The sequence below is a fragment of the Haemaphysalis longicornis genome, unplaced genomic scaffold, assembly GCF_048455015.1.
Source record: "Haemaphysalis longicornis isolate Haplotype H1 unplaced genomic scaffold, Haemaphysalis longicornis Haplotype H1 scaffold_7, whole genome shotgun sequence".
NCBI lineage: Eukaryota > Metazoa > Arthropoda > Arachnida > Ixodida > Ixodidae > Haemaphysalis > Haemaphysalis longicornis.
The window spans coordinates 165,255,115-165,277,360 of record NW_027526422.1 but is presented as its reverse complement, the minus strand read 5'-3'; the positions used below and the strand labels follow the sequence as shown (position 1 = coordinate 165,277,360).

Sequence of the window (22,246 nt, the reverse complement as noted above, 5' to 3'; positions counted from 1 at the left end):
CATATGTACGTTGGTATTTCCGGGGTACCTTTAGATGGTTTGACTTAAAGTGCTTACGACACCGCAGTTTTTGTTTAATGTACGTTGCAAGCAAGATGTGTTTGAAAGCTGATTTTTTCTCGGATTTCATGTCCTTAAATATACTTTTTCAGTCGTATATATACTGTTATGCACTAGCCGCATCTATATCTGTAGTTCTAAATATCAGTATTGCGTCATACAGATGTAGAACAAATTTGATGGCTCCAACACGGCGCAGACAGGGCTTAGACTGACGCAAGGTTTCACACGGGAGATCCTCTAAATAAAATAAGTCATTGCAAAAAAAAAGAACAATAGATACTTTTGGGTGCGGATTGAAATCAAATTATAAGCTTCTTAAATAAAAAGCAGCAGGTAATCCATCACCACCGCACCTCGATAAGGGCTGTATAAGTTTATTTTTTCTAGTGTACCGGAGGTTTTCGAGTACGTTGGGTATAAGGAACGGCTGATTGTCAAAATCAAACAGATGAGCAGCCAAAACATTTCCTGCGTGGCATCGTTTACTTGAGCGAAAACCAGACAGACAGAATTGTTTCCGCTGTAAAGTAGCCCAAGAAATGCTGTATGTAAAAAGTGCGATACAATGCGTAAACAGCCTGTTCTTTATGATTATAGCAACAGAAAAAACTATGCCAATATGGTATATTATAGATTAGGTGCTATTATATATTTGAATTGTTCGTTTGTGGGTTGCAGTGCAGAGTTTTGGCTTTGTTCTGTTTCCTTTGATTGAATCCGCTACTCTCCAATGTAGTCTCTCGGTACTGGTGCCTCTACAGGAGAAGTAAAAGTCTCCTTTTCAAGCATATTGTGAACATAACAACGTTTAGGCATTTGTGTGCGAAATAAATTGCATTTTAAATTGAAAAAGCAAGGTTCAACGATGAAGTGGGACGCTCGTGCTAGAGCAATGAGGCTGGCACATTTGTAGAAACTCTCGCCGGCAGCCAGCAGAGCCAAAAGAGGCGTAAGGTAGATGATGGTGCGTTTTCTTTGGCCCATAAGACGAGCTACTATGCGCGCGCCCAACGCAGACGGTGGTGAAAGTGCCAAACAGGTTGGACCTTGTTTTTTGCTGGGTTCGTATTCTTTCATCGGGAATTTTTTTCCAGAGGCGTTGGAATAACGCATCCTTTATGAGTGGCGTACGTGATGCTATTCTGGACATTACGTTTAAGACCATAGGTTTTGTTATAAAAAAAATTGGGCCCATCTCCCCGTGAGGGGGACTCCAGTAAATGCATCGCACAGGGGGTGGGTGTATTGCGTTAACGTGTAGTGTTTGGGGAGTTGGTGGTAGTGAATGCGTTGTATCAGCAGCTTCTTGACGTAGTTTGAATGAGTCAAGGGTATAAGGCGCGTTCGTAGCCTTTCATTATGTGTCGGTTTTGTGGTGCAGTGGGATGAGCAGCATGTACCTCGCGTTCCGCCCACAGGTAGTGAATGCGTTGTATCAGCAGCTTCTTGACGTAGTTTGAATGAGTCAAGGATATAAGGCGCGTTCGTAGCCTTTCATTCTGTGTCGGCTTTGTGGCTCAGTGGGTAGAGCACCATGTACCTTGCGTTCCGCCCGCAGGGTCGTGGAATCGAAACCAGGCGCCGATAAGTATTATTTTTTATATAGTGTAGGGGGAGGGGTGCGGACCTGTTGTTGAGAGCGAGGAGGGTAGCGTGATGCGGGAGAGGAGGATTGGGGGAGAGGGCGCGCCTACGCGCTGAGCTGTTGCGGACGGACGGCGGACGCTACATGTGAGTTAAAGAAATGCTCTGCATTTAAAACAAGGAGAAAATGCACAAATATACACCAGGCATTACGACTGTAACAGACAGCAGTAATTGAACAAAAAGATACGTAATTTTCAAACTGTCATTCACCTGAGAAAGGTTGTAGCATATCGGGAGTGAGCTAAAAGGAGAACGGTACAAAATAAATGCGATAATTCAGTTCGGAAAAAAGGTAAAACAGCGCGGATACCCGTCATAGTTATGAAAGCCAGACCGCATCAAATGGTTTGAGGAACGAGACTGAGTCGCGTAAAAATAATGGGCAAAATAAAACGTCGACTAGGGACACGCCATACGACACGTGTGAGATAAAAGCACGCAAGGCCGCGCGCGACTCATTGAGGAGGCGCAAAATCAAGAAAAAAAATAACGTATCTCGTCCCTCTGGAAACACGGTTGCAAGCGAAACTTGATGTCAGTGAAAACCAGTTGGAATTCCTTCTGCAGAAATACAAACGCAAAATCATTGCAATCAAAACGTCACACCCTTAAAAGGCCGCAACAAAACCATTTTCATTAGCCGAACACACGGCGGAATAAATCAAGTGCGGCGTACCCATGCCAATCGCGACGGTGAACTGTCTGACGTGAATTTTCCGAAGCGCACTTAGGATGTGACATTTTGAACCGATCATAGCGCGGGCGCACCTGCTGCGCAGACGAGCGACAGCTGCCGGCTTGGAGCGAGAGAGAGGGGCAGTACCAAGGAGCAGTGATTTGTGAAACCTCTGTGATTTGAGCAGGAGTTTGTGCTTCCTCTATGATGCTCTTCAATCATAGGACTTCTAGAAGGCGAATGTTTCCCTCGTGTAGATTTCGATGGATACTTGCATTATAACACTATGTGTCGCATAGTTCCTGTTTCTTTTCCGCAGACCACGTATACCCCATCATTTTGTGAATACTTCCCCACAAAGCTTTTAGCTCGCAGGCAACCTGCTCTAGCCTCAAAAAGCAAAGCGCTGCCCTGTGAATTATCGTAGAAATTTTCTTTCTGACGTTCAATTTCTCGGCCCTGTACATCTCTAGCGACGTTAAAGCTTCCATTTTTTCTCTCCATTTACCCGTTTCTATCTGCCTTGCCCCTTTTTTTTTTGGTTACCTTGGCTGTTTTGGATTCTCCAACGTTCTTTCCGTATTTCATCGTTTGCCAACTAGTCTTCCTTAACCACTGCGTGTCCACGCTTTTTAAGTATAGGTGCCTAAACACCTTAGCTGCTCACCAGCGTTGATTCATTGCTCTCAACCTCCTCTCAAAACTTATTTTACTCTGCGCTTCTCCAACTTCAAACGACGCCCAGCCACTTTCTCCCGTCACTGCTTCGTTAGTTGTTTTTCCATGCGCGCCTAAGGCGCAACGGCCTACTCTTCTCTGGTTCACTTCAAGGCCTGATAGAACGTCTGAGTTTGAGCACAGTACAGAATTCCTAAATGTGAGACCCGGAACCATTACTCCTTTCCACATTCCTCTCACTACTTTATATTTGTTATACACCCACAAAGCTCTATGCTTCAATATAGCCGCGTTTCGTTTTCGCTTAACCTTAAGTTGCTCTTCGCGAGTCCTTAAGTAGCTATCCCCTTCATTTATCCACACTCCCAAATATTTATATTCCTTCACTCTGGGTATATTGCCATGCTGGATAGACACTGCGTCAGTGGTAGTATCATTGAAAACCATTATTCCCGATTTTTCTGCGCTGAAATTCAGGCCGAGGTCGGTGGCTTCCTGGCCGCTAATATTTAAGAGCCGTTCCGTATCGGTCTGGTTACCAGCTAAAAGAACAATGTCGTCTGTGTATAAACAAACCAGAATACGCGGTTGCACCACTTCGCCTTGGCGCATACACGTTAGTTTGAGCCCCACTTGACTTCCAGTTTCTTTTCTGACCCTGCCATGTAAAGCATCAACAGGATTGGGCTCAAAATTTATCACTGTTTCAGTACCCTATGGGTGTTGACCTGCTGGCCGCATTTCTGGCCTTCCCATGAAATATAGTTGATTGTATGGGCTTTAACGTGCCGACGCAAAGCAGGCGATGAGGCGAGCCGTAGTGGAGGGCTCCGGATTAATTTTGACCACCTGGGGATCTTTAACGCGAGCCGAAATCTCGTACACGGGTGTTTTCCTTTTCGCCTCCATCAGAAAAGCGGCCGCGGCCAGGAATTGAACCCGCGACCTCGTGCTCAGAAGCGCTACGCCTTCGCCACTGAGCCACCACGGCGGGTCCTTCCCATGTAAGGTGCACTCTATTATCTTTATGGATTGTTATAAGGAACTCTGTTAACTCGTCATCTAATCCCTGGAGTTTCCGTATTCTCAAAAGCAGTTCTTCGCTTACGTTGTCATATGCCCTTGAATGAACAAGAACGTAATCCATACTGGTCTATTCTACGATTTTCAATTTAAGTGCATTGCGGTATTATGAACAAATTATCATCCAATCGCCTGTCTTGTCTAAATCCATTCTGCAGTTCCCCAGGGATTTGATTTCCTTCCATCCATGCTTGAACTTCTGATTTTATTGCCTGCATTGCAAACCTATACACCACTCACGTTACTGTAAGTGAATCAATACTGCATGAATCAATACTGGCTTTGTTGCCTCTGCCTTTATACAACAACCGGTCGCAGCGCCCCATCGCGAAAGCGTATCAATTTGAATACTATAATAAAAATTTGTCGCAAGTGGAACGCGTGCAGTGGAACACAACAAAAGTGAATTGATTTGTGAAAAACTCCACTGTATTTATCGCGGATCGAGCGAGATGGGAAGGGAGGAGCGTGAGAAGGGCAGCAGAAGAGAATAAATGCACCTACTTGGCACGGGTGCGCGAAGACTACCGTATTTGGACGGCATTTGCACCATAGTGAGCAGATATGCGGCCAGCTTTCTTTTAGCAGTTTTGCTTCAAGGCCATGCTGGAAGTCAAACCATGACTGCTCTGGCCGCTGAGTGATGCATTATCGTGATAAATTGAAATACGAACAACGGTGCGCGTCGTTTTGTAGTGTGAGCTACACTGGCCGAGGTTGAGCAGTTTCGCGACGCTCCTGGAGAGCCGTTTCTGCGCATGCCTGAGGAGCAGTGACTTCACACGGCGCACAGAACGTTGCTCGCTCCCCGGCGTTTCTCACACACCACACGCGCCCAGCGTCTTCGCCGACCTCCGTTCCGCACGTGGTGGCCCGGTCCACTTGATGATCATGCGAGGCGTGGCCGGGCGTGGAACCGATGGCTCGTGCGTCGCAGCAACAGCGGATTGCGCTTGTGGAACCAGCTTTTCTCAGGGGCGATTGGTGACGCTGCGCCAGAGCTGCTTGATATATATATATATATATATATATATATATATATATATATATATATATATATATATATATATATATATATATATATATATATATATATATATATGTCGAATAATGCAGTGAATTGATTTGTGAAAAACTCTACTGTATTTATCGCGGATCGAGCGAGATGGGAAGGGAGGAGCGTGAGAAGGGCAGCAGAAGAGAATAAATGCACCTACTTGGCACGGGTGCGCGAAGACTACCGTATTTTGGACGGCATTTGCACCGTAGTGAGCAGATATGCGGCCAGCTTTCTTCTAGCAGTTTTGCTTCAAGGCCATGCTGGAAGTCAAACCATGACTGCTCTGGCCGCTGAGTGATGCATTATCGTGACAAATTGAAATACGAACAACGGTGCGCGTCGTTTTGTAGTGTGAGCTACACTGGCCGAGGTTGAGCAGTTTCGCGACGCTCCTGGAGAGCCGTTTCTGCGCATGCCTGAGGACCAGTGACTTCACACGGCGCACAGAACGTTGCTCGCTCCCCGGCGTTTCTCACACACCACACGCGCCCAGCGTCTTCGCCGACCTCCGTTCCGCACGTGGTGGCCCGGTCCACTTGATGATCATGTGAGGCGTGGCCGGGCGTGGAAACGATGGCTCGTGCGTCGCAGCAACAGCGGATTGCGCTTGTGGAACCAGCTTTTCTCAGGGGCGATTGGTGACGCTGCGCCGGAGCTGCTTGATATATATATATATATATATATATATATATATGTCGAATAATGCATATACCGTGGAGGTGTCATTGAAGCAGCAGTAAGCATGATAATGAAGCTAATCTTAGATAACCAGGAAAGCTAAGAATAACCAGCTGAACCATAGCTCACGTAACGTATATCCTGGCATAGTCGAGACAAGCCAGTGCAAATGTTTTTATATGATCCGCATTTTAAGCGAGACGCTGAACCTGCGTAGTAAGAATAAACTACGAGGGGGCTCTCCCAACCTTTGGCATACTGTACATGCACAGCCAGTCGCCAGGGAGCTTGTCATGTACTGAAAACCAGGCACGTTGTTGTTCGTATTTCAATTTATCCCGATAGTACCTCGGCGTCCTGGTGCAATCGCACAAACAAAGACATTTTAGGTAGGCGGAGTAGTAGAACAGAGAATGCTTCCTGTTTAGATTGATGCGCGGAGAAAAATACGCGGTCCCTGCACGCCATTAAGCCGGCCTATGAGGTGCACCGGCGAAATTTTTCTATAATTTGCGATTTTGAGGATTGTTGTCGGTCGCCATTTTGGGCAGTGTTTCTGTCGTTTTAACGACGCCTTACTTCCCGTTTAGCGTAAAAAAAATAATTAAATGGCAGTGAAGGCCACCGACGGCGACGGCTTTTCAGGTATACGGTGCCATTAACACTACGCATTAGCACATGAGCACTTACAATCATTGAACGTGGACGACCAACAAAGCTGATTGGCACACTACACCTAGGTGGTGCAGTTTTTAGCTCATTTGTATCTCATTTATTGTCTTCACTATTTGTCATTAAGAGCAGAGTCACCCACACGTTTATCGTCTTGATTTGTGGTCATTTTTTTTCTTGATATGGGGGAAAGCCCACACCAAAATGAGAGTTGTCTATGAAGGGGGAACGGTATAAATTTTATGTAGGCCCCTAAGGATTGTTCCTTTCAGGGGCATGGTACCTGCGGCATTATAGCTGCACAGCGGTAGAAAAGTCGGATGCTTGGCTGCGGCTTATTTTGTAGAAAGCCGCTTGTTTAAGATTGCCTCTCGCGTGGGGCGACAATGGCGAAATAACGCTTGAATACGCAAACCAACGCACACATACAGGAACCCCTCGCTCATCAGATACAGGTTGAGCTGAGTAATTATGGTGACGCCTAGAAGAGAACCACCGGCTTAGGAACCGGTTGGAAAGAAGCAACGCACGCATTTGCAGCGCGGAAAAGCGAGGGCGCTTCTCTGCCGTGCTGACGAAGCAGCCAAATACGCTGAAATCCGGATATAAGGCAGCTGCGCTGTAAACAAGTCGCCAGATACTTTCTGGACAACATAAGCCAGTTTTCGCTGATAAAGGCGTTCACATCTATGCAGTGGGCGACTGATGATTGGGTGACTGAAAGACCACCTGTATAATGCAACCTGCCTGGTTTTGCGATAATTTCAACAGTGGTATTACGGCAGCGAGTGATTCCAAAGTTTGCTCTTCAGTAAGCCTTTGTGTGCTGAAAACGCATTGCATATAACAAATTGCATGATAAGGTTTCTAGAAAGACGGGTTCAAAGCAGCGTTCTGGCCCTTTGTGCTTAGATTTGTAAGACATGGCAGCAGTATCCTGATCCTCATTTCGCGCGACCCGTCAACATCAACAGCGAAATGACGGTGAGCATAATTATTATGATTCTGTTTACGTGGAAACTGAGAATCAGTGGCCAATTTTATGTGAGCGAATAGTTGGCCGTCTCGGAGAATGTCGCTTTTTCCACTTTTGTGAACGCCGTCAAAAGCATCACCGACGGTGACTCATGTCAACCAACACAAGCTTCACTTGCGGAGTGAGGGGAGCGCTCATGCCGCTGATGGAGCGCTCATGCCTCATGCTGACTTACCAATCCAATGTCCAATGAGTTACCAATGCCACTTTTGAGAGTTACCGACGTCAATTTTCAGAGTGATCGTAGGATCCTTCTAAATATCGTACACGTTTTCCAATCTCATTTTATGTACCTTATCCTATCGCTCTATACTGCACACCACAGCACAGCCCTTGTTAAGGAGGATCAGGATGTGTTACACAATTCCTGAAAAGCTGCTGTCCTGTGGCACGCGCTTTTTAATTGCTCCGGGAAGTTAAGGGAGCAGTGCTACTGGAGTGCGGGCAAGTGTTCTTGCGTGTTTGTAAAACACCTGACCCGAAAATTGTGGTTTACCGCACGTGGAAAGAGCAATTAGGGTTAAAAGAATTTCCATGCAGCGGGCCGTACATTGTCGTTCATCATAAGGAGAACCCCGGATACCGGGGTGTGTTGTAAAACCCTACCGGTGACTACTGCATAGGTTCCAATGAAATGATTCCGTTCGGCGAACGCATGGAGCACTCCCGTGACTTTTTTGATTTTTTGATCGGCGGCGTGGAAGCAGAAGCAAGGCTTTGCTCTACGCTGTTGGGTCAAGGTTGAAAAAGGCACTCCTGTGTAACAGGTGTCGAGGAAATTTCTCAGTAACCTTTTTGTTTTTAAGAGTGACAGCCCTCCGTGTATGAACCCAATTTGTCCCGAGACGTGACCATCCAAGTTTGATAAAGTGAAGGATGTCATTATGCTGCAAATTAACAGCATGCTTCGTTTGATGGAACGAGTTTCTGCCATATCAAGCAAACGCCATCGTCGATGCTTCACAGAGAGCCGAAGCTCTCTGTGCGGTCACTGGACAGCGAATACTCAAGAGCGCAGAACAAAGTAAGCATGCTTGTTTGCGCAGTTGTTTCTTCTACACGAAAGTATTTCAACGGAATGGTATAAAAATCAAGGTATTTGTTCGTCCGTTCGGAGAAAGCAAACAACTAAAATAGCCCTACAAATAACCCTACAAATAACTAAAAGACGTAGAGCTGGCACCTAAATTCGTACTTTGCTGTTCTCCCAGCTCATCTTGCTGCCTGGAGAGATGTGTCAATTCATCAAACAACCGCACAACAAAACTGTCGGGCCTTTTGTCATATCCCGAAAAATTGATGACAAGGGGACTGCAACATTACATACAATGTAAAACAGGCCGCATGCGAGAGCAGTACTGTTGAAACCACTATGCCATTATGCATTTTAGAGTTTAAGGATGTTGCTGCTATTATTGTACTAAGGTTTTTGAACGTGATCTGGCACTTACCTTTGGCGTTCTTTATAACAAAAAATACTTAACGAGCTATGTTTAAAACTTTGATCTAAAAGGAAATTTCATCAGCCGAAACGCGTGGACCCAATGTTGAGCAGCATATCCTCATACTTGTTCAATGGAATGAATTCTCTCAAATGGAATTGTTTAATACCCACATTTTTGGGGTGCATTGCTCTTTTGAATATAGCCTTGGCGAGTGCTCTTTGTGTTACTTTTCTGTATGACTATTTCGCTTTCTAGTGCCCTGTATACTTTGTTGATGTTATTTTTTTGTGCCACCGCTGTGGGCAACGCACATGCATATGTGAATGGGCCTTAGTAAGGTGCAGTTCATCGGCGTCTTTTTTTGCAATATTTTTAGTGTGTCTCGGCACTCGGCTGTATATAAAGGGTTATTTATGGCCCGATGTGTTAGAGAGGCTGCCTGTTCCTCAAGAAAGCAGTTTTGTTATTGTTTACCAATTAGTCATTGCTTTCTGTCCCGGCCACTATGCGCGAAAACGTACCTGCTGGAAAACGTAGCTGCAAAGTAGATAGCATGCAAGAAACCTTGTTGCAGAGTGAAAAAGATGAAAACAATAGGAATATGTGGATGTGAGGTAAATTGAAAGAAGTTTATTGAAACTACGGCAGTTCAGCAATGCATCTAGCCATATTTCGCTTGCATTCGATTTACGGGTTCGTAACTCTGAAAACGGCGGGGGACCTCGTTTTTTATGGTACCGTCCATGGCTTAGCGTATAATCGGCACGAAACTCCCTATTAGTTTTTACTATTCTCGCCTACCAGTTTATCGTATCAAGAGGGATGCATGAGCCAGCATAGCCTCTTGCCAACAGGCCCGCGTGAAATGAGGATTGCATGGCCATATGACAAGAAAATGTGCCGGCCAGTTCACGGCCGAGATTGTCAGCATTGCACCTGCTGGTAATTTAATTCTGTTTTGCGCCGGTCATGCCAGCGTCCCAGAATGTGGGTGTGGCCACATGCCGGAATTCACGAATAGGAGGCCTTAGGAACCCGGCAAAATGTTTGCACTAGAGACGGTTCACTCAAAGGAGAGTCGGGGTATTCATTGGTTCACGCAAGAATAAGTGCGACAGGGTGGCCGCCGGGGAACGCAATAGAAACGAGCTTCTCTGAAGCATTTACAAGAAGAAAAATGAGGCGAAGCCGGGTTGTGGAGAGGTATAGAAATTTGGTCTAGCGCGTCACCTTGCTGCACTGCTCTACATGTATTTTTATATTGATTCAGACATGGGCCACAACACCTAAAAAACTCTAAAGGGTCAGTTCGAGGAACAGTTACTTATTGCCCTCATTCAACGCTACCCTAGTAAAGGTACCTCAATTTGGAATATATATATATATTGCGAATAAGCTTTCATAATTTCTTTAGAGTTTTAGTAATGCAGTAATTTGTTCCGCGATGTGGATGCTTTTGTGCTGATCTCGTTTCAAGGTAATGGCGAATAGGAGAATGGCGCAGGGTTTGCAGTCATCGGCAATTCGCTTGATGTACATGGTCGTTCGCAAGATATGAAAATTAAGAAGCGCTATTAGGAATTGGCATCGGTGCTGAGGTACACATGATTTGTGCAATATTTTTCACATCAGAAGCCCAAAGAAGACTGTGAGACAGATCGGCCTTGCCGATTTCAAATATACAGAATAGAAACAATTAAAGAAAATATAACAGTCAGGCAGCACGATCTAGCAATAGCGGTGAATTCATTGTTTACAATTATTTAGCAAAGGTATAAGTGTGGTTGTTGAGCCCAGGCGGCAAAAAGGGGATATGATGGGCTGGACCCTGAAGGCTATTAGTAGTAGCGGAAAGTCCAGTTTAGCGCTGGTTGTCACGTTCAAGCCACAATCGGGGAGAGAAAAAGGGTAAAAAGAGGCTGGAGGGCCGCGCATGAAGCACAACCGATGAAGTTTTACAGGTGAGCTGGCCTGGAAGAAAAAGAAATTTTCATTCCGTAGGGTAATCAGAGGAATGAGCTTGGTGGAGACTGGTGGGTTGAGGAAAATATTTGGAGATTGTACTGTGAATACCTTATAAGTTCTCATAGTACAGTGTAAGTTGGAGTACTTTGGGGTGAAGATGCAGGAGAGATTAACTGCTTGGGTTGCTGAAAGGGTTTGTTTGCATTTAAATGTTTTCTCCTTGTAAAAGCTTTTCTTCCGGTACAACAATATCCCTGTGATAAATTTTTGTAGGCCGTAAAAAAAAACACTGCGAAGCTTGCACCAAGTGGCGCAAGGCTTGAAGTATAGCGAGCTGTAGGATTTTTTTATATAGGAACACGTGATTTCTGAAGTTGACATGACCAGGCAAATGTACAAGTTTGAAATTGTTTACATACCATGTTCCGTCTTCTCTCTGTACTGTGCCAGTATTGGTCATCGTGATAAGCACCGACATCGTCCTGTTCCTCATGATAAGCTGAACACGTGCTTTAGCGCTTGATGACAGCTTAGGGGCAGCGGCGGCGCGTACGTGCACGACGCGTGCGCGGCGTTCCTGGAGTAGCGTCGACGTGCTGTGGGGCAAGTGTTGCATCGGCTTGGGCTTTATTGGTTGCTAGACACCACGAGGCGCTCCTAGGGGTTTTCTCCCGTTTTTTCGCGAAGCCTCCGCACGAGCCGGGGATGCTTGGCGGTCGCTGCGAGGCACCCGCTTACGAGCACTCGGCATTTTCTTGGTGTTTTTTACGCGTTACACATTACCCACCACAGATTACAACCAGCCAGACCTGCTCCAATTTTAAAACCTTATTTTTTTCGTTCTGGTGCTTTTAATAGATGACCTCAACGCCTCTCCTAATACTGTTGCTGAGTGTGAGGGTGTGCCACAGCCTCCATGACAAACTCCCGCCGAACATAATATTCATCTTGGCCGATGAAGTAGTAAGTATCGGATGGAAATGTAGAGTGATAAATTTTAATCTATGCAGAAATATTCTGCTTGAAATGAAGTTGCGCTCTAAACAGTCGTAAACGTACTCTTGTTAAAGCGTAACTAATTGTGCAGGCCAAACCAACTAGCTACATAACACACAGTTTGCTGGTCGAATCGTTATATTGTGTAGTAGAGAAAGGTTGCATAAAAACATTCATCAATGAAAATAAAAAAAAAACGATTGGTCTTTAGTATTATTTTATGTTTACAGTCTGCATTGAGGTATGTGTATGTGTGGTTCTGCGGGTGTCCCAAGCTATCAGGTAAGGAAAAATGACCGCGTCGAAAGTATAAGCAGGGCTCGAGCAAAGCAATGGTGCATTGAGGTACATCCGTGAGAAATGTTCGTGAGTAAGAGAGAGACGTTGGTATTTAGACGGTTCGCACGTATGAGTACTTCAATAAAATACCAAGGTAACGAAGATACCGCTCTGCAGAACCCCGAAGAACTGTGCTTAACATGACACAAGAAGTCTGCCGAATTTTTCTTATGTACGCAATGTGACGCCGCCGCTGAGGGCGATTCGGCACCAGTAGATCTGGTAAGCGGGGCGCGCGTCATGCCGCCATTAATCATCACGAGTGAACCAGGTGGGGCAGAATGCATGCAGGCGTTTTATGTGTATACGGTTTCACCACTATTTACTTTAGAATTTGGAGAAGGGAGCTTCAGTAATTGTGGGTACTTTTTGGTCGCATTTCTTCCTCTTTATGTTTCATGTCCGTTTTCGCGTGTGTCGTATACGTTGGTTTGTATATGGCGATAAATGTATCAGCATGAACTGAAGCCACGTAGATTCTTTTTCTGAAGAAGGGCGGCCTCGAAGCGGAATGATTGCATTTTCCTTCCGAGCTTTAACATTATTGGCTTCAAGGTTTACTCCCTTTTCAGCCAACCTTTCGATTCGGCAGTTGAGCTTTCTAATCAATGCAAGAAGACCTCTGAAATGAATTATTTATTATTCACAATTGGTGCCATAGGTCATTTGTTAAATCATTTGCAAGTGTAAGACAGAAAAGATTTGCGTTGTTACTTTATTGAATAGAAGCAGAAATATTGGATGCGAAAATATTTCGAATATCAAAAAATTTTCCAGCCACGACAATAGATTTCAAAAACGTCATAGTTCTCCATTTGGCATTATTTTCACTCATAAATGGTGCTTATTCATTTTCAGGGATGGGATGATGTCAGCTTCCATGGCTCGACGCAAATACCGACGCCAAATCTTGATGCCCTGGCAGCGGACGGAATTATACTGCACAATTTCTACGTGCAGCACGAATGCACCCCGTCCCGTTCAGCCCTTCTGACAGGGCTATATCCCATTCACACTGGCGAGTGTCTTTCGTTTGTTTTTGTACGAAAGAGCTACTTTCCTCCATTGCTCTACTGCGCGGATGTACGGGGAAGCGATAGTATCGGCGTCACCGTTCCTGATGAGACAGTCGAACAGCAGCCAAAAACAGTTGGAAGGCCGAGAAAAAGTATTTTGTCATTGCTTTATGGCTTGGCCATTTAATGTCATCAAACTTCATCCTCCCCCCTACGCCCTCAAGATTGACATCTAATGAGATTACGTAACTTGGCAGGTCGTCAGCCTATTGTTAGGCCTAAACGTGGGCTTAATATGCCTGTTAAGCCTCTTACCCATTACTACTACGAGGGAGAAAATGCAGAAAACAAAAAGGTGATTCCAGGATTGTGCGCTCACCTGTCAAACCAAACAAAAGGAAACGGAGTATGCAACTTGAATAAAGCGTGGCGACGTAGCGTAAATTTTCATTGGACAACTCTTTATAATGAAGGCAATGAGCTCAAGTACCTAACCGAGTCAGAAATTTCGATTAACGATTTAGTCAATCAACATATCTTGAGGCATAAAAATTACGAAGATTTCAGACATAAAAGCAGGCAGCGTACACTAAATCATTTGTGTTTTCTCTGAAGCACAGCAAGCAGTACACACAGAATAGCACAATGAACAATGCTTCATGAGCACTAATGTCTGTCTCTTTTGGGGTATATTTCTTGGTTTGTTGAACCCAAATATGCACTTACCATCTGTGCGCCTGCCACAGATCAACATTCTGAGATATCTAGACTGCCAATCAGCTAGCACGGGATAGTTGTCCCTCACAACTTCTACCGGTGACTGGAATCGCGGTGGCTGCTTACAAATAGAGGGAAAAAGAAAACGCCGGTGTGTCGTGGTTTGGGCCACGTTAAAGATCCCGAAGGGGAAAAAAATATTATTCCGGCCCCTTCCACTACGCCGCACCTCACAAGACACGTGTAGCTTTAGCACGTTAGACACACTAAATTGCAAATTTGGAACAACCCCGAAACCAATTCTCCAATGTTGAGGTGCTGAAACGGCTACACACATAGATGAGGTGTAATCGCAGCAGGGGTGACGGGTAACTATCCTTTAGAGTTTGAACATAAATAGGATGACGTACGATAGGTGGCGTGTGGTTACACAACACCGCACCCTGAGCCGACGGGTAGCGAGCAAGCTATGCGACCCTTTAACATCAAAATGAATTGAAGAAAATTCCACTCTATTAAAGATGCGCCCAGACCAGGAGAGTTTCATATTGTGCTTTTATTGAATCCATTTTCAAGCCGCACCATGGCTTGGAAGATATTTTGTAAAGACGATGGTGCTTGTTCGACTGCGTTAACGCCTAAAAGTACAAGAATACTTTATATACACTACTAGTTTTATTGTTTTTTTTTCTATACAAAAAATACATAGCATGAATAATTGCAATGTCGGTCTGTCTCGGTCTGTCGTGGTCTGCCTCAAAGGATAGCGCGGAGCATTTCGAATGCTTGAAAATGCCATTCTATTGCACACCATTACTTCGTTCATGCACTAATTGTTAAAGGGGACAGACATAACTTGGGGGGATGAGGTAGGTGGACAGAGGAGTGGTATTTACGTTTCAGAATCTCGTGAAGCCTCAACGTTTGCAAATATTTTCAAGGAGGCAAGAAGCTACGCAGGCTGCTATTTTTCCACTCTTAAGGTGGAGATAAAACTAAACGTCAATTGAGCTCCATTGCCATATAAATAAGTTAGTACCATAAATTTATTCAGCAGGTCAAAGCAGTTCTACTTGGAGTTCGCTATCACATTTTAGCGTTTTTACCTTCTTGAGGTGTGCCATTTTAAAATCCCGCATTCCTTTTACATGTTTGTTGCGAGGAAATCCTGAAACGTTACTTTGACCATGTGTGTGCGTATCAATTGTAAGTAAAAACCGAGAAAGTTATGTACGGGCTGAACATTCGTTAAGAATCCTCTAAAAAATGTAATTGAACCCGAATTGAGCCTATTAGGTGTTTGTTACGAAAAACACCGTAAACAGTTAGACATTACAGTTGGTTATCTAAAAACCAGTTTCAAGTCGGCATGAGCCTGAGGTGTAGTAAGAAATTTAAGAAGAAAATATTTAGCACTTTTCTCGCTATCCGATACTTAATTTTTACAAATACAACTATATTGAGTGCATACGGCTTTACGGGATTGTCCTGCGGACGCTTTAAGACTCTGTACTCCGTTTTATACACCAAATGCATATATGATAAGGCTACTACAGTAAGGGAAAAAATAATAGAGGTGTATCACTCCGCGCTAATTTGCAGCTGTGTAGCTCATTGTGTCATTATAGAGAGAACAAACAGAAGTTACAAAGCCATGGGTTCAACAACGCATGTCGCATATAACTTTTTGGGGTCTGTTTCATGTTCCTTCGAAGTGGAAATCGAAAGGTGGTTTTGTTCTTTATAGCTTAAACGCTAAGCGTGTTCGGGAATTACCTGCATGTGTCTTTTCATTTCACGCATACCGTGATTATTTGTGCGTGCCCAAACTACCTGAGCTCTCTACGATGTTTGAACAGCAATGGCGGTTTTGTCGCGAATCCCTAGCATTGTCGCTTTACTTTGTTGATAGAACCAAGAGAATTGCATAAGAAGGGGGCGCTAATTTATTGGATAGTTGGCAGAGCTATTCCATTAAGGCAGGATAACCAACAGGTGTTCGTCTGGATCGTTTGTTTCTGCCGTTTCCAAGCCGATTCACTTCTTTCTGGCTGTTTTTGAAACAGTTGGCAACATTTTGATTATAGCTTGCCGTAAGCAGAGGAGTGATTTTCGTTTTGACCACAACAGTGTGGGACTGCCTTTGTCAGTGCACTGCCGAGTAACGCGAAGCATTTGCGGCGAGTAATGTATTTCAGTTCAGTTCAGTTCAGTTTATTCCCAGAAGCATCTGGACGACTTCCTGGCTAAAAGCTGCTCGAGCAGCTTGACAAAGTCGCAGGAAGCCGTTACAAGGCATGGAGGACGGACCACGTAACACAGATGTAATCATAAGTAACAGAAAAACAAAAATAAAACACGATTTCAATTTAACAAATCAGTTCTACAAATTTCATCAAAGATAATCAAAATTAGATGAAGGAAACACAGATTAGAGAAACAGGCCACGAACAGAATTAATAGTTTACATTATAAATAGGAGATTCAAGCACACCGTAATATACATGTAATGTAATGTATTTATTTATTTATTTATTTATTTCTTTATTTATTTAAATACCTTAAGATCCCAGAAAGCATTACATAAGGGGGGATACACACGGGAGGTTACTAAAGCATCAGTAAAACAACATGTCAGGGAGTAATACTAGTAATCAAACTGACGTATAGCACAAGCAACAGTGCTAATAACCCATTAAGTAATAAACACAGTAAGCAGTCCGCCATAACAGGAAACATATTTCAAGAAATAGCAATAAGCATTCTCAACGCATGCGTTACACATTAAATGTCAATGGTGGCTACAAATTATTGTCAACTTCTAAGTAAGTATGTACTGAAGATTGGAAAAGGGAGGGTTCAGCAATAGCGACGATGATTGAGGGCAGCGCGTTGCACTCGTTTATGGATAGCAGCAGAGGTCAAAATTGATAATTCTTAGAGCATGAGTGCATGGGATTGACCTTATGTAAATGATCTACGCGATCAGAAACGTAGAAAGCCGGGTGAAAGAATGATCAGGAAAATGACGAGTCACTATGATATAAACTATGGAAAAAACACAGGCGGAACAACTTTCTGCGCGTGGCAAGCAATGGAAGGTTCAAAGAATGGTTAAGAAATGTTACACTTTGGTGGCGAGAATGACAGGACGTGATAAACCGAGCAGCTTTATTTTGCACTATTCTAGCATATCAGATAATATGGCCGTATGTGGATGCCAGATGGTTGACGCATACTCTAGTGAAGGCCTGATCAGAGATTGATATGCGGGGTGTTTATTTTCCGAGTTTGCGCGCCTCAGGCGGCGTTTGAAAAGACCGAGTTTTTTTAAAGATTTGCTGGTGACGTATTCGACGTGACTGTTCCAGGTTAAGTCGGAATTAAAGAAAATTCCGAGGTATTTGGTCGATGAAACGGTCTCAATTACGGTGTTGTTGACTAAGTATCTGTCGGATGATGCGGGGTTGGCTACGGAAGTAAATCTAATGTGCTTTGTCATTTCAGCGTTGATGTGCATCTGCCACAAGTTGCACCACTCTGTTAATTTCAACAAATCTGACTGTAGGATAACAATGTCATTCGGTTCGGTATTCTCCTGAAGCCCGTCTTACGTCTGCGATATACCCGTTAAGCTGGCTTTAAACGAGTCCATTCGAGTTGCACTCGTAGTGGCACGGCGTTACAAGAAGCACTTCATGGCCATGGGCAGCCGCCGGAGTGTCAATGCAGTAACCACTGCTGGGTGTGTTCGCCTTTAACAAAAGTTCCAGCAGTTGAGCTTTAAATTTAGCAGTTTACCATTCCAGCAGTGTGGAATAGGGCACCTTTGTTTGTGAGCTTCAGCTGAATACCAGCTTTGCCCATCGAATTAGTGGGTGTTATGTCAGGGGCTACGCTATGGTATGGTACATTGTGTATGACAAGAACGGTATTGCTCGAAATGTTTGACAAAAGCTTGTCGGTGAACCACTGCTCAAAATATTTGCCGTCCATCTCTGAAAAGCAGTCAGTGTTGTTTCCCTTTTTTGCTCGGAAGCATTCGGCAGCTCCTTGGACAAAACATGTTGCATTGCTCGCACTTGTACAAGGGTCACGTGCCCCTTGCCAGAGGGTACTGTCAATCGTGTTCTGAGACCAGGAAAACATCGTCAGATGACTGCACAGTCTTCCCAGGCGAGACGTATTACTCTTTTTGCCCTCATGGATGCATGTTTCACCCAAGTAGATGGTTCACCTGTACAAAGCAGAACAAACTAGTGCACGAGTTAGTGCCCGTATGTAAACATACTTACTGGAACAGCATGAGGCTTAGCATGATCATAATCACAAAGGCTGCACAGGAGAACACGAGACAAATAAAGACAAAAATTATTCATTTAAATGAACTATTTTCTTTGCTATCAATATTACGCTGACAGCTCTTTCACAAACTGCTGCTGAAAGTCAATCGAGAAAAAAGGCCGGCATCACTGCTCCCACGTCGGGGCTTAATTTTGTTTTTGCCACAGATGCCATTTCGATGTCAGTTTTTATTCCTGGAACGTTGGGTGTCACACTTGCGTGATTGGTAAAAAATCATGGGCAGCCCCCATTATGCACGGTGACTGCAAACAAAAATAGACAACCCTCGCAGTGCAGTAGTTCCCATAACCTGAATATTTCAGGTGCACGAGCGCAGTAGAGTGGATATTGATTCATTCCTTCGCTGAAGACAATATCGTGCTTTACACAGTAATGATACGGCAGTTTTGGCAGATTTGTTCATTTGCGTAATCGCACCAATTGGCATTGACTTCGCGAAATACTTTCCGGCAGATACCCTCCAGAACAAACAAAAGTGGTCGTGAAACGTGACCTTTGTGCAAACGTTGAGCAGCAACAACCACAATCATAAGCCTATTTTTCTGTTTGTAATTGAGATGTTTTACTACTTACTGCAATAATGAAGTTTCAATGCTAACATCAAGCGGTAGTTGAAGTCACTCTGAACGTGCTACAGCAGGAGGACGAGTGGAGGACGAGTAAACTTTATTTAGGCGAGCCTTACGTGCTTATCTATGGGCCTCGCCTGCGGGGGGGGTTTCCTCTAGTCCGCAAATAACTGGCCTGTGCTGGCCACCCGGGCCCTCTCCACTAGGCTTCGTGGGAGGAGAAGACGCAGCTAGTCAGCCGTGCCACCCACTGCTCGTATGCCGGTTGGGGATTAAGAGTAAGGGACGGGGTTCTTGTGACACCCCCATGACAGATGAACTAGGGTGCCAGGGCGGGGACAAGTTGCGGGGTTGAGGGTAGGGCACATTACATGGAGTAGGGTATTGTGGCGGTAAGCGTTCGTTTCTAGTCGTCAGAATATTGTAACTTCGGTTCTGGATAAGAGTGGGTGGGGTGATAGGCCTTGTTGTCACCCGCGCTGGTAGTGAGCGAGTATGTCGCCGTATTTTTCCTGAGGCGTAAGGCTTGAGGATGACGTCATCTTGTATGTTATCACCCTCTTGGTAAATGGTCCGGTGTGTATGGGTGCGGCAGCGTCGTGTGCCGACTCGTTTCCTTTGAGGGATTCGTAGCCAGGTGACCAGGCAATCTGTAGTTCTGGAATAACTTTATTTTATTTAGTATAGCCAATGCTGGTAGGGATATTCGTCCAATCATAAAATTTCGGCATGCAACTTGGGAGACTATCAGTATAACAGTGTATTCTCTGCAACTGTTGGCGGCAAGGCGATAGCAACTTCCTCAGCTGTTTTTATCGATTAGAAATATGCACAAAACGATTCCAACCTGCCCGGTTTCGGTATTCTTTGGTGACCCGAAGGTACCTGCGGATACCGACATTGATGTCACTACGCTTGAGCAGCGCAATATTCCGCTTTCTAGTACTAAACCTACATTCTATATTCTTCATTATCCGCTGCAAGGTATTTTTTTTGAAGTTCAACTGGTCGTCGCCTTCATTGCAAGTTTTTCGTACACCGTCCAGTGTTGATATCTCCCTCTTAGCGCACCTATTGCGCATTTGCTGACGAATGCCATGGACTAATAATGGTCATGTTTCACAGATCGCGAGCTTGAAATCTTTACGTCGCCAGGTCGTTTCGTTGGAGCTAACGAAGGAACATGCAGGTGCACCACATTGAATTTTACCACAGTACGGAGAAATACTCCAGTGTACCATATAAACAGGAATATAGGTCGAGTTTTTTCCAAAACAATTGGCACAAAAGTCACCCCTCGTTTTATATAGCGATCATTGGCAGAATGTAAATCGTTGTCTGGCAACAATGTGCAAGCGTAGTCCGTCGCCAATCGCCATTCGTGTCGGACTGCTCTCTCGCTCTATCAGGCCTTTATTTGATTTCGCTTTTCTCTAGTTTTTCGTCTTTTACTCGTCTATTACGCGTGCGTGCGTGCGTACATTTCTGTACGTCTCTGTTCCGAGATGAGTGGCGGCAGTCAACGCCAGTTCACCGCGGCATTTAAGCTGACAGCGATTGAGTCACCGAGCAGAATGGGAATATGGCGGCGTAACGCCAGTTAGGCATTTCAGAGAAAAGTGTGCGGTACTGGCGGAGCCAGAAAGCTAAGCTGTGCGCGTGCAACCCCCGAAACCGATCGTTCTGTGGACGTCAAGCGGTGCACCCCGAGTTGGAGAACAAAGTGGCGGACTTCGTCCGGGAACTTCGCTCACCATCGCTCCGGAGGCCATGCGCGGACCGGCTCCGCGAACTGTACAATGAGTGGATAGCCAGCGACAAGAAAAAGACCTATACGGGCCGGTTGCGACCGTGTCAAGCAGGGTGTCCTTCTCTGGGCAGTCGCTGCCCGACGACATAGTTACACGAGCGTTCAGGAAGTGCTCCATCAGCAACGCGCGTGATGGCATGGAAGATGACAGTGCGAAGCAGTCATCCTCGGACGACTCTGAGAACTCGGACGAGTGACCTCGGCAGGCATAGTGAGTGGCAGTAACAGACGGGCGTCGAAAATAAATATAGACATTGTGAGTGCGCTTCTGTGCCAAATTATTTTTTTTGTCAACTTTTCCCACCTCAATGTAGGGGGTCGACCAATATACCAGGTGGACCTATAATCCGGTTTATACGGTACTCGCTCACAATACTCAGTATTTCGCTGACAGATGTCTTCAGATAACACATCCTTCTATGGCCGTACACATTTGCAATTACTTGCTTGGCGTTCCTTGAAAACTTCGATGAACTCACACTCGAACCAATCGGAAGAGAAGAGGTGATCGAGGCCACAGAGCTGGTCACCATATTTCCGAAACTGGCTCAAAGAGTAAACAAAACATGGCAGCCAGGTTTGCGCAGAGAGCGAGAACCAGATACAAAAAAGCTAAAAAGCTCGCACATTTTCATATTTTCCCCAGCTATACGAGCGTTGTTTCACAAGATGATCACAAATGTTCATGCTTTAGGGTTGACCGCAATGAATGTTTTGTTTCACGCTCACCGCAAGCAAGGCCCCACTTTCCGCTCACGGAAGTAAACAGAGCAAACAAGAGCGCTAGCTTTCACGACAGCGCACTTGATGCCTAGAACAGAGTATAGAAAAAGCAGTTTTCCTAGGCGCTGCTGTCACCTATTGCTCTCACACCGTTGCGGGCTATTTTGTTTTAATTCTCACGCAACGTTTAGCGGCGTCGTAGGGGAGGATGGGCGATACGGCAGTACATATATCAATCGGACAAACATTTATAAGGGAAATCTGCAAAAACACTCAATTTATTACAAATGAAAATACACACCAAAACTATTGGTTAGGCCGAAATCCTGAAAAAACGTTGGAGATTCCTATGGAATACATAGCAGTAATTTATGTCCGACGAAATATTACTATTTTTTTACAATCATAATCCTTTTTTTCGTTCCTTAGGTGTGAAATTTCCAATAATTTATTGAGCCCACAAGGTGCGTGATAGATGTGAACTGGAAACGTCTGAAGCTTATATCTATCAGTTCTCGTTGCACTTTGATGAACGAGCCAGAGATCTAGTCAGTCAGTCAGTCATTCCGTCGGCGGATAGTCGGTTGGTTCGTCAGACAGTCAGCCAGTCAGTCAGTCAGTCAGTCAGTCAGTCAGTCAGTCAGTCAGTCAGTCAGTCAGTCAGTCAGTCAGTCAGTCAGTCAGTCAGTCAGTCAGTCAGTCAGTCAG

At 44.8% G+C, this 22,246-nt stretch overlaps 1 protein-coding gene across 1 annotated transcript in view; it reads left to right on the top strand.

Moving 5' to 3' along the window:
• Positions 1-8,481: 8,481 nt before the first annotated feature.
• The window catches only part of LOC144145437 (arylsulfatase B-like), a 52,163-nt gene continuing 38,398 nt past the window's right edge, over positions 8,482-22,246 (top strand). The window contains exons 1-3 of the mRNA XM_077677057.1: positions 8,482-8,617; positions 11,862-11,966; positions 13,197-13,356. Coding sequence (XP_077533183.1) covers positions 8,549-8,617; positions 11,862-11,966; positions 13,197-13,356 — 334 coding nt within the window. The 5' untranslated portion in view covers positions 8,482-8,548. The remainder of the gene's footprint in view (positions 8,618-11,861; positions 11,967-13,196; positions 13,357-22,246) is intronic.